The 17,850-nt window shown below is 43.6% G+C and overlaps 1 protein-coding gene across 1 annotated transcript; it reads left to right on the top strand.

The window, feature by feature from the left end:
• Positions 1–10,481: 10,481 nt before the first annotated feature.
• Positions 10,482–10,895, top strand: BJ212DRAFT_1488244 (uncharacterized protein; the record flags this gene model as incomplete). Its single annotated transcript, XM_041341360.1, has 2 exons — positions 10,482–10,707; positions 10,756–10,895. 2 exons carry the CDS (start codon positions 10,482–10,484, stop codon positions 10,893–10,895), a joined length of 366 nt encoding a protein of 121 aa, XP_041185754.1.
• Between the last annotated feature and the right edge of the window lie 6,955 nt (positions 10,896–17,850).

Raw genomic sequence — 17,850 nt, 5'->3', positions numbered from 1 at the left:
TATTCTGATGGTGTTTGATCAAATCTCATCAGATACTGGTGCAAGGAGAGTACTTACTTTTCAGGATAGTCAGCAGCATATGTAAAAAAATTGAGGAAACACTCTATGGCTCACATTATCAGCAAACCACACCACAATACCATGTTTATATGTGTGCATGAATTTGTCATTGAGGAGAAACAACTAAATGGCTTGCATAAGCTCTCGCTTGAGATGTGTGAGCACTGCACTTGTCACTGCTTGCCCATACAATTTGTGATAATATTCATGGATGATATCCGGTAACTCAAAGGTAAATCAGAAAACTTTGTTCTGAAAGTCAATCACAAAACAGATGCAAACCTTTGGGATATACACCAGATGATGAGCAGCAAATGTAGAGGGACAATTCCTAAGGTACTTTGACTGATTTCCAATGAACATGTAGATGGGCCACAGTGCAGTGTGACCAAATGAAGCAAGGTGCATTGAATCTGACCAAAGCATGATGAAGCAATGACAGTCTCCAGCTGGCAACCAGGCTCATGGGACTGTGCCTGTATTTTCTGGTGCTTGTTGAGCATGGCATTGGCTGTGTAAACCTCTGTGATGATACGTTCTGAAATTCGCCCTTGTCAGGCTGCCAGAAAAATTTGTATGGGACATTGTGAATGATTTCAATGCAACTTCCTCGTAGGCTGACTTGCTAACCTCCAGAGGCTTCCGATAATAGAGTCCGTCCATGGCACATTTAGGTGCAATCAGCTTCTGACATATACTTGTGCTTCTCTGCAGGTAGCTTAATGTTTACAGGTGCCTCATGTCACTTGTCCGAGGTGATAAACAGCTTTGAATTTGAGTCCTCATCAGCCTGGTCCATTCTTTTGGCCTCCTGAAATGCTGAAAAACCTCTGAGGTCTTCGTGCTCAAAGTCATTCTTTTGGCCTCCTGAAGCTGAAAACCTCTGAGGTCTTCGTGCTCAAAGTCATCTGCTATGACCCCCGTACAAGGTAATCATGTTGGCAAGTGAGTTACCACTGGATGACTCATAAAACCAGTTCATGAGATGAAATGTAGTAGCATTGAGAAACAGTGCAAAAAAGGTTCAATTGACTGCTTTAATAGCAGTGCCAAAGCCTGTAAGCCAGGGCCGCTCATGCTCGTTTGAACCATCAGCCGTTGGAATGTGTGAGAGTCACAAACATTATCCAATGATGAGGTGTTCTTGGGATCATAGGAAGGGAAAGTTCATTGGTATGAATGGAAAGTGCCAAACATGTCCTTGGTTGGTGTGTACCCACACATCTCCTTCTGATTCAGCATACCCAAGTTGGAATGAACAGGAGATTGCAGAACAGCATGGTCTACATCATCCGCTGGTGGTGGAATAGGAATGGGGATGGGAAGGGCAGGAAGTTCATCTCGGTAGTGTGCAGTAGCTGCCATCTGCAATTTGGGGAGACCTGATGCTCGTTGTGGTGGTGGAGGCAAGGGCGAATGGTGCACCGGCAATTCCTAGACAGCAGCATTAATCTCCTGTACTGCTCCAACAAAAGAAATATTTACTTACATATGGTTCAAGATTCTCAAACTCTGGCTGGCTTGCCTCGCCATGCAAGGGGACTTCTGACTGAGCATGCAGTACAGGAGGTTGTGGAGGTTGGCACTCATGGTGGGCATTCATGACTTTGTTTGAGATGTCTCTAAGGCCTTTGCACCATTGGTTCTGGTGCATCAACAGACCACATGCCAATGTGGCAGTATAAGTGCAGGCAGGGCATGAAAACGACATGGTAAGAATAATGGTGAGGAGTGAGAGGATGGTGTACTTTGCCAGCATTGCCTGCATGTGCCTGCCCAAGTCACTGCAGGCATGCACTGGGATGGAGAGTCAGCAGAGACCTGACTTGTTTTATCTGAAGTCAGACCTGCCACCCGATCAAAATCTGCAGGTCATCGTGCATAAGGGCAGGTGGTTGAGATCCATGGCCCCAGTTGATAATCTAACCTTAGATTGTGGAGCTGGACTTCATTTCTGATAGGGTTACAATCTGAGCATTCAGATGCTTCTCTCACAAGGATGCCACTTGATCCACAATGAGCACAATGAGTGGAGAGACTTTTTCCACCACCAGTGAGCATTAAGGTGAAGGATGAAGACATCCTTGCCGTTGAGTGTGGTGTTGATCACTTTGAGTTAGTTTTGCCTGAAGGAGGATGACCAGAAGATGTTCTTCAAGACTGAAACTGCCTCGACATAGTAAGGAGTTGATGTATTATCAAGACGTCTGGTAGGTGCAGAGGGAGTGCATGATGGTGTGTCCACAGAATTTAGTATGACAAGTTGGAGTAGCAAAGGATATATGTGTCAGAAGCTAAATAGGAGAACATAAACTGCATAGGGAGGGAAGGGAGGGAAGGAACCAAGAAAAAAGAAGAAACAGACATTATGTAGATAATGTTACTGGGCCAGCGAGCCTCTGCAGCTGTGACTTTGCCCTTCATGAAGGTGATGAGAAGGGATACAGCCATTTGCAATAAGGCATGTGCAGAAAATGCTCATGACTTGACTGGGGGCGTTCTTGCCTTCCTGGACAAAGTGAGCTTTGAACCAGACTCCATGAGACGAGAGTGGAGTGACCGTGCTTGAGAATGGTGTGGTGGGATTGAAAGCAGACACAGTCCCTGACTCGAGCTGAGGCATGCGGTTGTACATAGTGTTCGGGCAAGATGGAGAGTTGGGAAGAAACAGGCTAAAGATGATTGCTCAGAAGCACCAATGTAGCAGCATCTTGCAGAGCAGAAGGGAGAACCATGTCATAGAGTTGCTAAGGAGGAAGTGCTGTGGTGCGATGGCACTGGGAGCAGAAGGTTGGGGGAAGTAGCTGTGCTGAGTGGAATAATCGCCCTGCAAGTTGCCATTACCTTGTGTGGAGCAGTAGTCAAATTGCTGTTGTGTGCAACCAAATGATGTGTTGGCCAGCGATGGGTACATGGGCTGCTCAGATGTAAAAAAATGTACTACTAGGTAATTAAATGTTGGCCTCTGATGATCGTGAAACTCCACAGCCATCAATGTTTTTAAATTCTGACATATGTGGTAACAATCCCCATATTTTCCCCTGTTTACCTCACCCTACCATGTCTTCCTCAGACTCCAAGGCATTGTTGTCCACTTCCAGCTCCAAAAAATGCACTTCAACAGATGAGATTCTTGATAATCTGACTGCTACTGGCTGACAGAAGAAGATCAAGTAAGTTTCATATTCATTAATGATCATGGGCTCACCCCTATTACATGACTTAAGGTTGAGTGATGCATTATCAGAATACCGCACAGCTGGGCGCAAGGCAGTCACTACCTTAAATCCATTCACAAATGTGTTGCTTGCATTTCATTATGGGATGACCCTCGATAAGGGTGGTTTGTCCAGTTCAAATATGTAAGTCACTTTCCACTTTGGAACTTAATCTGATTTGTTTGCCAGATCTGTGGAGCAGCAGACACGATTTCTCGCATGTTACAACACTATTCTAGATTTTGTTCCAGGCTTCTGTGCGAATCTCGACAACTTGTCATATGATGAGCTCAAACCTTACATTACAGCGGTGAGTTGATGGATATATGCGCATATATGCACCTAACTGATGACTACAAACATATAGATCAATAGTTCAATGAGCTCCCAACACTCTGACAATTTTTCATCCCTGAAGTACTCAATGCTTGAGTACATTCTTGCCAACCACAGCACTGATACCCTCCAACCTCTGGTCCCAAAGTCTTCCTGCAAGTCAAACCACAGCATCAATCATCCCTGACTAGCATGGGAACTTTGCCCCAAGAAATGGCTTGATGAATTTGACAAAGATACTGACCTGTGAGTATTTCTTAGCTCATAATGTGTTGTCTAATTCAGTCTCTATTCATAGAGGGATACAACGTCTGCAAGATGGAGGATGGCCTCTGCTTGCTACAAACTGGCCATCCTTTCTGTATCCTGCTGATGCTGCTTGCAATGTAGAAGATCTGATCACTGGCCTATTCCGTGGACATGCAGGTATCAGGGTACATACTTTTTTGATTCTAGTCACTTAAGTTCACCAATTTTTTTGCAGGCATTTCAGCATCTATACTTAGGGCCTGCTGCTGCAGGATCACAAGATAATGATGATGAAGACAGCAAGCATGGCGGAGGAAAGTCAAAGTGCACCATGTACGGGCTAACAAAAGTGACACTGCAGTCATGGGCCTGGGCTGTGTGTGTGGTGAGTATTTGTTGTTTTATTTGACTGGTGTACTGATTTTATAACACTAGGCATGGTTCTCCCTATGCAACTGCAACTCCTACAGGCTTACCATTGGCTCATTCAACCTCAAGGAGTTCACCATTGTCGAGACACTCGATGATACCAAGGATCCATGGGCAGTGGAAACACTCAAATGGATTAATGAGTATGTATTCAGTTCATTGTCAGTGTCTACTAACAAGTATTACAGACAGGTATTTGGCAAACATGCAGCCAAGGCAATGATGGCCGCTTCGAATAACGCTGACTCTGATCTTGCAAAAATGAGGGTGAAACACGCTGCCCATAAACAAGGGGCCCCCTTGACTGCAGCAACTAGCAATTTTGTTGCCAGTGCTCTGCCTCATCTTCCTCCTCCAAAGCCCACTGCAATTCCTCCCCCAAGTCACTGTCCCGTCACTCCACCTAGTAGACTATCGTCTCTCGCTTCATCTTCGCCATTGTCACTCCCACCATCCTTGAAGTGAGGCACTTCCATTGCAAAACCTGCCAACTCCAAACCTGCTGCTGCTCCTTCTGAACTTGTCACCACTCATGATTCTCCTGCTGCTCCAACCAATCTTGAACCACCTCTGACTGCATGACCAAAGGTAGTCCCAAGACCCAAGCCTACAAAGCCAAAGTCAAGTGTCCATCCCACACGTCTCATTGCTAGCTGTGCCAAAGTCAAAGAACCAGCTCCTGTTGTACCTCAGAAGAAAAAGGCTGCGCCTCACCATGGTAGAAAGGCGGATTAGGTATGGTTGTTTCTCACTCGTTCACCTGGTCTGATTCTAGCTAGTATTTCATGCTCAGATTTACACATCATGGACTCCCTGCATTGCTCATTCCCAATTTTCTCACATTCATGCTGTCATGCTGTCATTTCTTTGGTGTTCTCGCCACACTCTCAATCATGCTTAGATGGGTATAATTTTAATTAGACTCAGACTCGTATCACTTTGCACCGGCTGTGTATTTTATTTTGTATTATTAATGTGAAATCTACTGTATTCCATCTATTGCCTTACAGTGTGATTGTTAAGGTCATACTCAAGGGATAACTGGATCCAAAGGGCTTCGGCCTCAGCTTGTGCGCTGTGCCCCTTATCCAAGTATTGCCCCTTATTTCAGGAAGGCAAGACTAACACATCCGGAAGGTCAGACGAGTAGCGTAGCGGATCCGGATGACTTCCGGATGAGGGATAAGTATCATAGGGCTAATCTGGATGAATCCAGACTAGAAACTAACGGTAATGGACTGTCAGAGACAGAGGCAGATACGGATAGACTATAGGAATCAATCCTAAGTCTTGGAGGGTGATGAGAGTAGGGATACTCAAGTCCGGAGGACAGGAATGAGTAGAACTAAGATGATATTCGAACTGAGGTGCTACAGAGAGTTACAGGAGATTATATACTATAGGTATCTAACAGAATGATCAATCAGCAGAGTCTGAGGCTATGTATGAAGCATATGGATAGTCTATTGGTAAGTAGAAACGGATCACAAATCATGAAACAGAAATGAAACATAGGTAACAGATCAGGGAGCAGGACAGATATACAGATAGCTGAAATACCGGAGTTAGGGGATTACTGAAAGGAGATGAGTGCTGGTTGTGGATTCAGATGAATTGTGGACCAGACCTGGATGAGTGGACAGATTGGATGATGAGATGTTGGAGGGAGATAAGATGTGGATAGGATCAGAGATAAGATGTGGATCAGATCTGAGATCCGGATATGCAGATATGTGGATATGACAGTGATACCAGACTGATATAGTGGTACAAGCCTGGATAAGAATACCAAGGATAGGCAGTCATTACAAGGCACCTCAAGACTTCAGAAAGCTCCAATTCTGACTGTCTTCAAATAGCCTTACACCTGGCTGGCATCAGGGAGAGGTCCTCTATATGGTATGTTCAGGCTTGGCAAGGTACGTCTGGCTGGGGGGGTCTTGCCAAGCCTGGGAATGCCTTACTAGGGTGCATCACTTTTGCTGATGTAGGGCATTAGAACATTGTGAATACAGGTGACAATCTGGACTTACATCTCAGTCTCTTGAAAAGAACTAAGATGTCTGGGCGCTACTAGTGGCCCTTTTAAGCTGGGTGGCTTGACTACTGTAGGATATAAATGTGAAACATAAAATAAAGGGAGGACATGAGCTGACATCAATACATTGTTCACCTGGGCCTTGGTCTGTTTTGGCTTGTGCTTGTACCTCACTTACTCACTCTCCATACCTAGGTCGGATCCTTTGGTCTTCTTTGTCTCGGATCTCTCTGAGTCCAACAGCGCTTGGTGGGTAGTACCTTGAGGAGCAGACTTGTGCCTGGGTATGATAGCCAGGATAGAGGAGAAGGATCATCTAATTTTGGTGCAATGAGGACTAGTACAGGCCTGGGGTATGTGGTAGGTGACTTTGGCCATGTTCACAATGTACAGATTACATAACTGTACAGAGAACCCCTGACAAGTATGTGATTACATAAGTCACTCCACCCTGTGCAACAGTTCTCCTATCTTTCTTCTGAACCATACTCTATCTGTTATAATTCATAATGGCAATCCAACAATGTTTGGCATTATTCTTCCTTTCAATTTTCTTCATTCTGCCCTATGTCATTGTTGTTCTCCCATCAATCCTTGGATTACAAACTTACAGCTATAACCTTATATTCACCTTGGTAGCCCTCACAGTCATCATCCTCATAGGTAATTTGTATTACCTATCTTCATTGGCCTCACAGTATTTTGTAAGTCTTATGAGTGCTCACAATAAATCCGTTGCACAGGGTGCACTGAACCACAGCTTGGGGTGTGCTTCCCAACTAGTGAATTGGGTCATAATTCTCACTTATCTGATTGCTATATGTGAGTGAGTTTCACTGTATTAGTCATCATCTAACCTTATTATCAGCACTGCGTCAGGTTGAGATCCCAGTTTTTCCCATGATGGTAATACTTGTTGAAGGTAAGTTGTTGCATCATGTCATCTGTATTTATTCTTATGTGGATAACAGGGACAAGAGTGCCATCACTGCTGGCAGATCGTGGTGCATGGCACATTCTGGAACAGTACCTTACTACTGAGATGACCTACCCTCAGATGGAGGCAGCCTTTGCCTCATACTTGGGCAATCGATACAATGCAGATGATTGGAAAGAAGCTTGTGATGCATTGTTCTCTGGCAATGATGATAACTCCCTCACCTTAGCAAATCTTCTTGCCTTGAAGGCCAGGCATGTACCCCAAGGTGCCTCCAGTACATTGATAGTTATTACCTTGTGGAAAGATTCTGCCATATCTGTGTCTGCCTCAAAGGCAGCTGTTTGCTTGAAAGCGCACACATCCAAAGAGTAAGAAATATATTCATTTTGTTATGACTTCTATACTAAATAATACATGTAGCTGTTAAGGTCATACTCAAGGCTAAACAGATCCTAAGGGCTTCAGCCTCAGCTCATGCACTGTGCCCCTTACCTGAGTATTGCCTCTTATTTTAGGAGGACAAGACTAGCACATCCAGAGGGTAGGACAAGTAGCATAGTGGATCTGGATGACTTCTGGATGTAGAATAAGTATTGTAAGGCTAACCTGGATGAGTCTGGACTAGAAGCTAATGGTATGGACTGTCGTAGACAGAGGTGGATATGGATAGACTATAAGAATCAATCCTAAGTCTCAGAGGGTGATGAAAGTAGAGATACTCAGGTCTGGAGGACAGGGATAAGCAGAACTAAGATGATATTTGAACTGAGGTGTTACAGAGATTTACAGGAGGTTATATACTATAGGTATCTAACAGAATGATCAATCAGCAGGATCTGAGGCTATGTACGAAGCATATGGATAGTCTATTGGTAAGTAAGAATGGATCATAAATAATGAAACAGAAATGAAGCATAGGTAATGAGTCAGTGAGCAGGACGGATATACAGATAACCGAAGTACTGGAGTCCGGGGATTACCAAAAGGAGATGAGTGCTGGTTGTGGATTTGGATGAATTGTGGACCAGACTGGACAAGTGGGCAGATTGGATGATGAGATGTTGGAGGGGGATAAGATGTGGATCAGATCTGAGATGAGATATGGATCAGATCTGAGATCTGGCTATGTGGATATGACAGTAGCCAAAAAAATCCCTTTATCAACAATGAGGCATCTGATGATGATGATGGGGAGGAGGAGGAGGAGGAAGAGGAGGAAAACTCACAGGTGGAGGGTGATGATGGCCCTTCTGTGCAGTCATTGAATGTTACACACTTGCCAGGACCTTCATCAGCCAAGGATAGGCTATCTGCAGTGATCAATCACATCTCTGACAGGTATGAGAATGCCCCAAGCACCTGTCATAGAGTGGTCTCATCCTCTGGCACAGTCCCAAGCAGGATGTACCTTCTCCATGTTCACAGTGAGTGCATATTTTAATGACCTAGCATGGCACTGAATGTATCACAGGATCTGCCATGCAACATGTTGCTGAACATCTCAGGAGCAATGGAGCTGCAGTTACTGTATGAACTTGGATACCAAGCCAGCTCTATGCTGTCTCAGATAGCCCTAGAATGATTGCAACATTGCTTAAATTACTCTCTTCCTCTGTGAAAGATTATACTCACATCTTGGAGGAAGAATGAGCAGTGGTCAAACATTCATGCTCTACACTTCCCAACCCCAGGTGGGTGAAGATCACACAGGGAAAATATAAGGGTGACATTGGCTATGTCTTCAACTCCAAACAATCAAACAACTTTGTTACAGTATTGATTTCCCTACACAACTTCCCCTATGACATGCCTAAGAGATCTGTGGCACTGCTTGACTGAGCTCACCTGCTGAATGACAAGACAGTGTCTGACATTCTTCAGGATGATAAAATCATGGGATGGTCATACAAAGGAGAATGATACTACATGGGACTTTTGCTGAAGAACTTTCACCACAACAGTCTGGAGCTGGTCGCCTCCCCTCATGCTAATGACATTCAACTACATCTCCAGTCCAGGTGGGATGTACCTTTCTTCAAGAAAACTCTGAAGACCTTTTCACTGCAGTTCTTGTGTATTGGTGATTTAGCCAGGCCTATCACAGGAGAAGTCTGTCAAGAAATTGGCATGGTCATCTCGACAAACCATGCATCTGGCTCTACATGCTTAAAGTTCATTATCAATAGACATGGACAAGAACTGGAATTTCAACTCCAGGACATTGAGCATGTCTTTTGGGTTGGTGACATGGTTTGAGTTGTAGTGGGTGCTTACACAGGTCTGGAAGGGCACATCATTAAGAAGTCTGAGGACTTGTTTCATGTGTGTCAAGAAGCCACCAATGAAGAGGTATGGTTAAATAGAACATCCTGTAAGCCTGTCTGACATTACATAGGTGGAAGTATTGAAGTACTACCTAGATCATTGTCCTTTAACTCATGTTCTTCAATCCTGGCCACCAATGCAGCCAGATTTTGACCCTCTCCCTGAGCCCAAATCTCTTCAAATCAGGGACAAGATAGAAGTATGTGTGGGAGAGTACATGGGGAAATGCAGGATTGTGGTGTGGTTTCCTATTGGGGGGACTACACTGTGGTTCCAGGCTGGGGGCAATATCAAGGATGAGTTGATCAACACCCCCACAGCATTTGTACAGCACATTCGTCCCTTCAAGACTCTCCAATTTACCAATGAAAGGGGTTATGATGTTAAGCCTGGAGACATTGTGACTGTTGCCTGTGGGCCAGAGTTCCAGATGAAAGGGGTGGTACAAGCCATGGACTTTTCAAATGCATGCCTGACCCTGATTTCTGAGGGTGATTACTCACTTGTAAGTACTACTCTCCTCAAATTGTGTCTCTAAAATATGACAGGTCAACATTCCTACTGGATTTGCCCTGAAAATATCCAACATGAACCTGGATTCATTTTGTGACATCATTGGTAAAGAAGTCTTTATTATTGGAGGTGCATGGAAGGGCTACTGAGCCACACTATACCAACTTGCTCATGATACCTGCTCCATTTCTGTGCATGAGCAAACATGCACTATGGTTAAATGTGAGGACATTGTTACTAGGTGATCATATTGTATATTGTTGTATTAATTTTTATTCACAACTATTTAAGATACAGAATGAGGTTAAACAGTGCAATACTCAAAGGTCTGGACATGATCTCTTTCTGCAAGATGCAGAAGAAATCATATATAATGCCATCATGTCAAAGCAAGAACCCTCCACCTGATCCTGTAGTCCCATCCAGTTCTAGTATGGATCCCAGCTCCAGCAAGTGGTCCAACTGGTCCAGCCATAACAACCATGATTTGACAGATAGCCTTTCTGCTGGTGTCAAGACATATGACCCCTGGGTTGCTAATAATGCAGAGGACATCGAGGATGTCATTGCAGATATAAAGGAGAAATCCCAAAACAGCAGTGAGTCTCTAATGTAGACTTATTAAGATTTGGCTTATTTCATTACAGGCCCATTACCTTGGTTGATGAACAAGGAGTTTGCATTGAAGTTGACTCATCATCACGCAGTGCTTCAAGTATCACCAAGTTTCATGGGAGGCAGGCTGCATAATCACTTCATATCTACAGCTTGTCCTGACCCATTGTAACAATCATACCAGTGCTAGGTGCATATGATCACCAGCACTGTTCTTCCTACTACCAAGAAAGGAGATAGAATGTTAATCATTAAACCCATATATATCAACTCATCCACTGTTAGTGTACTTCATGGAACTACTGGCATGCACTCCTTCTGCGCCCCCATTTAGCTTTGGTCTGACCCTAGGAATCTGTCCTCCCATGTCCTATCCATGTTCACCTATCTCTGCTGGTATGTTATTTTCCCCAAATGTCATTGTGAAACAAGCTGCAGGTCTTATTACACATTACTCACATTCCACAGTGCATGATGTCTTATTACCTATAGACTCATTGCGCATACACATTCCAAACATTCACACACTATGATAAAACGACTGCAGTACATACAAATGAGTAGTTCCCTTTCCCCTGGACTCAGCTCTTAGGAGAGTTGCTCTTGCATTATTTTGCAGACCTTGTGCAATCCATTCTGTTGCTCATACTTGACGATCATGCACAATTCAACCGCTGTAGAGACTTGCACCTCTGTATGCCCATAGAGCCCTATATTGTGATGTATCTGTATACAGTTTGCAGCACGAACTTGCGGCATCATTCCCTATATCATTCCTTCACTCAGCCTATACATGTGTGGTCTTCCTGTGCATCACATGATGCGCATGCTACTCTCCCACAATGCACTCTCATGCGCTTTCCCATGCTTCATCGCCCATCATTCAGGAGCATCCATCCATTGTCCAGCAAGTCCTACTGGTACATTTTCACACTTTATCTTCATTATGACACCATATCCTATCATAGACCCTTACTTACATATATCCTTACATACCTTCTTTGTTCCTGCACCTTACTCGTGTCAGCTCCACATCGTGGGAATGTGCTTAGTTGCCTTTTGCATGATAGCATTCGCATTTTTATGACTTAGTTAGCTACCACTTAGGTGCCAGTTAGTATCCCTTAGCATCCCTCAGCATAGTGCATGCATTTTCGAGCCATACAGTAATCCACTACCACTTGCATTTCCACCATCACTTGCATCAATGCACAACATTGTCAAATCACATTATTTAGACACAATTCTTGCTGATGTATTTTCATGGCATATAGAGCTATGTATGGCTGGCATAATATCTTAAATCTGCTAGGAGGAAAGGTCATGATATTGCAATTTGTAGCTCAAATTTCACTTTTCTGTACATAGCACCTTCGAATGATTTTTGTGGTGCACTCAAATGTTGTATATCAATGAAGATTACCTTTACTGACATCTGACATGTGTTGTTTGTAAGGATTGTAGCATTCCTGATGTGCCAGTTCAATGCCAGTGAAGCATTACACAAAACTTCACAATCAATGAGTTATCAGATCTAAGTATGTTATGGATGACAAATATTAGCTAAATGAGGCTGGGCACATTACAATCTGGCGTGTCATGTACTAACAAAAATCTTTCCTACAAAATGTCTGGTATTGCCTGCTCCATAGCAAAGAAGAAACAGATGGCTTGTGCTGAGCAAGAAAAAGCTTATGCAGAGGCAATGAAGTTCTGCGCCATTCCGCACATCTCAGTCAGTACTGGAGCAAACCTTTGGATACTGCTTGTGGATGGGCTGTTAATGACATTGACAGCAATGATTCTGATGGTGGGAGCTTGGAGGTTTGATTGGCTGATTGCTTATCAGCAATAATTAATCACATACAATTAGTTCTTATCATTGAGTAATACCATTTTTGGGACTGACACAAGTGACAGTGGAATATTGATAAAGGCCTTATTCTTAATCCATTCACCACTCTACAACACATGTTCTGATGCTCTCAATATTTTATGATACACAATAGTACATGTATTAGAAAGTAATGGCCAATCATGATTGTTTTTTAAATGTGCTGTTGTGTTGTGAGACACACTCAAAGTTTTACTGACACAAGTGACAGTGGATTACTGTAGTCAGTAGCTTTTGGCAATCACACTCTATCATCATCACATTTGTCATTCTCGCACCCATCACTATCAGTCATCATCCTCCCTTAGTCCCTATTGCATTCCTAGCCCTTTGCACACTTTCGCCTGTTAGCACATGATTTTCCTGTGCTTTGTGTGACCTGCAGATGTGTTGTACTTGCTTCCCCTTGGGTTGAACGCACTTGCCTTTGTGAAGTATAGCAGCCTAGGCAGAGCTGAGACAACCACACATATACTCTGACTTGGTATTCCTGTTAGTGCCATAGCTTAGTAGTTGATTCCTTCACCACTCTGAAGTTCCATACCGCTAGGATCTTACACTTAAGATCTTGCAGGAACACCTGACCCATGACCAGTAACTTGGTGTGGTCCTTCTCTTGCCCTATTTCTTTTGCATCCAGCCACTCTATTGAGTGCATTTGATTTTGTGCGCATTACATCTACTGCACCAGCATCTGGCATCCACCACACTTGCATATACAGTGGCTCAAAAAGTGTCTCAATGTTTGTGACTTTTCATATAATTGCTGTATTATGAGCCAGGGCGTGAGAATATGACTAAGCCATAGGGAGGTGTAGGAAAGCTCTGCTTCTAAGCTTCATGTTTAATTCCTATAGTGTGGAAAGATTATTTCATCAAGTGAAGATATGGTTAATTTAATTTGGTGACTCATTAAGACACTTTTTGACTTTCAGTTTGGCCAACACAATCTCTATAATTCTAGTATTTGGTGCTTCCTCCTGTTGCTTTGATTACTTCCACCACTCTTCTATGCATACTATCTATCAATTTGAGGCATTCCTCATCAACAATCTTGCCCCACTCTGCTGCAACTCTCTCCCACAGCTGAAATAGCCCCTATTATTATCCTCAGCTCTTCTAATCTGTGACGGATGGGCCAGTGTCCTGCATGATTTGGGAATCATGCATGGACATGACTACTAGGTAGCCCCCTAAAAGACAAAGTCTGTTAGCTTAGGCATCAGGCTAGTCAACCCATACCTTGGTTTCAAACCTTGGTCAAATAGTTCAGTTTCCCCTCTGTGATTCATGAATTTATTATATCTTGAAGAAAAGTCATTTGTGAGATGGGAATCACATAATGACCTAGTTGATATTGTGAAGCAAGAAGGTTAAGGTATTGCCTTGCCTTTGGCTTATTCACTTTGGCTAGAGAAAACCATAGAGAAAAGTTCAAAGCCTAACAAAAACCTATCTAAAAAGCCTATGTTTTGTGTTTTGTTATTGTATTATTATTTCTGAGTTGTTTTCTCTAGTATTTCCTTGATTTATTTTTCTATTGGGATGCTCTGACCCATCAGATACTTCACAAAATTGTACCTACAGGGTATGATGTCATAATGATGTCATATGGCTCCACAGATACTCCTGCAAGTATTCTGTTGAAAGTTATGATGTCATTTGTTCTGGAATGTTCTGCTCCACAATGACTCACCTCTGATGTCATTACTCCGCTTTTTTACTTACATAATATTCCCACACAAAATGTATATAAGGAGGGCCCATTCTCCCCCAAAAAATAGGATCTCCCACTTGCAATCATTTGAATCTCAGTTTGAGCTACTTACTGTGAAGATTGTTGCTTACAAAGAAAGCCCCTTTGAAGTACCAAGTGCAGGAAAAAGACATTCCCTTGAGATTACATAAGTTTCTTATGATAGAAACTTAGTTTATTTGAGACCAGCTTCTCACCTAGTTTCGGATATTGACCAACATGAGCTTTGGTCAATCTGTTCATTTGTGAGACCAGCTTCTCACCTAGTTTTCTGATATTGACCAACACGAGCTTTGGTCAATCTGTTCATTTGTGAGACCAGTTTCTCACCACTTTGTGCCTATTTGACCAACCAGTCTTTGGTCAACATATTCGTATTTGAGACCATAGTCTCTACAGAGAATTATCTTAACAAGGAACCACATTCCAGTGTCTAGACAGTTTATCCTAGACAAGTTTATAAGTTGGGATATAACACAAAAGCTCCAGCTAAGTTAATCACAGATTGGTTTAGCAAGCCTCCCAAGAACTCACATGTTATCTACCATGAAAGAAGAAAAGTCACAGACCATGTTAATCAAGGACTGGCAAGAAGTCTTATCCCAGTGTAATTGTGGTGTCATTACATTTTACATGCATTTATATAAGACCCTTGGTTATTAAGACACTGCCAGAGCATGTTGCAGAAGGCCTTGGGTGTGGAAGGCCTCAGAAGAGACACAGGGATGCTAGTCCTAGTAGGCCGCCAACCAAGTGAAACATTGCTTTGAGTCGCCTGCTGGCAACAGATGAAGCTGGCCCAACATGTATGCCTAAGTTTGATGAGTCTGGGCCTCCTACAGTAAGTGATTCTGATATCACCAAAGGTTGTTCAATTGTTATGGGGTCTAGTAGCCAAATACCATTAGGACCCACACTGGGAAGCAGCACAAGAGTGACAATCATTCAAGCATGCCAATGGAGGAACTGGAAGTAAGGCCAACAGAGCATGTCCAAGCTAAGACCAAGGTACTCACAGAGGACATCAGCACCATAAGATTTCATCCTTTGTAATGTATAATGCTGAGTCAGTATAGACCACAGCTGGGCAGGAGTTGGAGCTACCTTGTACTATGTGTCTAATTAAGTGCGTGACTGATATTGAGTGCTGATGTACACTGATCAGCATTAATTCAGGTCAGTTATCTGTCACCAAGGATTTGGAGTTGGCACTGTGCTTAGAGCTTGCTCCAGGTGCTCCAGGAAGAAATTGAAGTGTTCACACTTAGAGCAATCAGCAACGATCAAAGTAGGTTTGGTCCTATTCTGCCCTGCAAACCATGCACCGGATGATGATGAAGGTACATTTTTCATATTCTAAGTATTCTAGACATGCTCATATCAGACAACTCAGCCACCACTCCAACTGACCCACCACTGACAATGTCTGTACCTGTTAAGAACCACGCTCAAGGGGGAGAGAGACTGACTCAGAGGGGCTTGGCCTCAGCTCGTATGCTGTGCCCCTTACCCAAGTATGTGCCCTTCATTTCAGAGGAAGTCCGATAATGGTCCAACAAAGTCCAAAGGACTTCCAGAGGAGCGTGGGAAATATCCAGAGGAGCACAGGAGAGTTCCAGAGGAATGCAGGAAGTGCTCAGGAGAGTTCCCACTGCAAGGTAATACTTCTACAGGAAACAGGATGGAAGGATAGGAGGTCTGGAGGACAGGATGTCCAGAGGTCTGGAGTATGGAGGACAGGAGAACTAAAGGTCCAGAGGTACACAGGACAGGACATGAAGGTGTGGAGGACAGGATGTCCAAAGGTACAGAGGGTGGAACGTCCAGAGGTCCAGAAGAAATAGGGGCTACATCGGACTTCATCCGATGTAGAAGCAAACAGAGGTAGACTACCCTTAGGTAGAGTTGGAGAGACAGGAAGTGGACCAAAGTCCAGAGAGAGGGTAAGTGCTGGAAAGGCAAGACTCCAGCATAGGGAAGCAATCCCTAGACTTGGGACAGAGACATAGGGGACAAATCTGAAGGTCCAGAATTCCGGCCTAGGGAATCCTTCCCTAGGCCTTATGGAAAAGGACAAGACTCAGATGGACTGAAGTCCGGAAGATGGTTGGGCAGATCTAAGGTAATGAGGACAGATCTAAGATGATATTCAGACTGAGGACTCTACTGGAGTTGTACAGGGGTTATATACTAGAGGATATACGAGAGGATCAGTAAGCAACAGAGTAAGGCTATGTACAAGCATGTGGAAACCACATTGGTAAGTAAGACAGAAACATAAGTAAATGAACTCAGAGATGAAACTAGTACAAGGATCAATCAGCAAGATGGAAACAGAGATAACTGAGAACCAGAAAGGCGGAGATGCTTAAATGGGATAGGCACAGGATCTGGACAGAGGGTGGGAATGGTCTGGAGATAGTACAGTTAATATCCAGAGGTCTGGAGATCTGGGGATCTGGAAGGCAAGGTGGAAACAGGACTAAGATATGTGAGGTAGTGGATGTAGTCCGGAATCCAAGAGGAGGTAAGTCCAGATGTCTTGCTGGACAGAATGTGTATATGGTGAACAGGATAGGGGCATACAGATCAGGCTAGTAGTAAAGATCCAGAGGCCCAGAGCTCAGGGGTAAATCCAGAGTGGAGTTGCTCCTGCTGAGGTGTGAGTACATAGTGGAAGGGGATCTGGGAATGAGTCAGATATGGGATCCAGAAATAGGTCCAGAAAGCGTGGGAATATGATGGGATCTATGTCTGGCATACAGGATATGACACACACCAGACATGCATGATGATATGTATTGGTGAACTTACATTGTCAACCCACCCTTTCTGGCCATTATCACAGCTTTCAGTATTGGTATGCTGTGTCATCGATGCTGCATGCTGGACATGGATGGCCACATATATATTGGTGATCTTACATTGTCAGCCCACCCTTGAATCTGACAGTGACAGGCTACATAACCTTTATCACTGTCTTCATTGGTGCCACTGGACACCAGACATTATCCATATTGGCAATCTTGCCAACCAATGTATGGGCCCACCCCTTACTGTGGTACTGATTAACAGTAATAGGCTATACATCATAAGACTACTAAGTTATGCATTATGATACATCTGAAATATCTAGACTGTGGGCCCATCCATTAGCCTTGGAGGCTATCCACCTCAGGCCACCCAGTATATTAGGGGAACGGTTTCATACCTGGGCCCATCCACCAGCTATGAGGTAACTAATAATGTGGGCCCATGGTGGGTTGGCCCAACTATCAAGGAGAAATGTCAACTTGGGTGTCCAGTAAGTAAGGAGATAAGTCACTGCATTATGTGCTCATATATGTTTTCCCATGAACCTTCCTTTCTTAGCACTTATTACCCTTCACCCAGCTTGGTCTGTGCACAGTTCCTTACATATATAAACCCTAGTTACCACTTGTACTCTTCTCTAACTTGAATCTACTCAGTTCTCTT

This window comes from Suillus subaureus (assembly GCF_016647635.1).
Source record: "Suillus subaureus strain MN1 chromosome Unknown BJ212scaffold_136, whole genome shotgun sequence".
In the NCBI taxonomy this organism is placed as follows: Eukaryota; Fungi; Basidiomycota; class Agaricomycetes; order Boletales; family Suillaceae; genus Suillus; species Suillus subaureus.
Note: the sequence above shows the minus strand (reverse complement) of the source record. Positions and strands in the feature narration are given on the sequence as shown.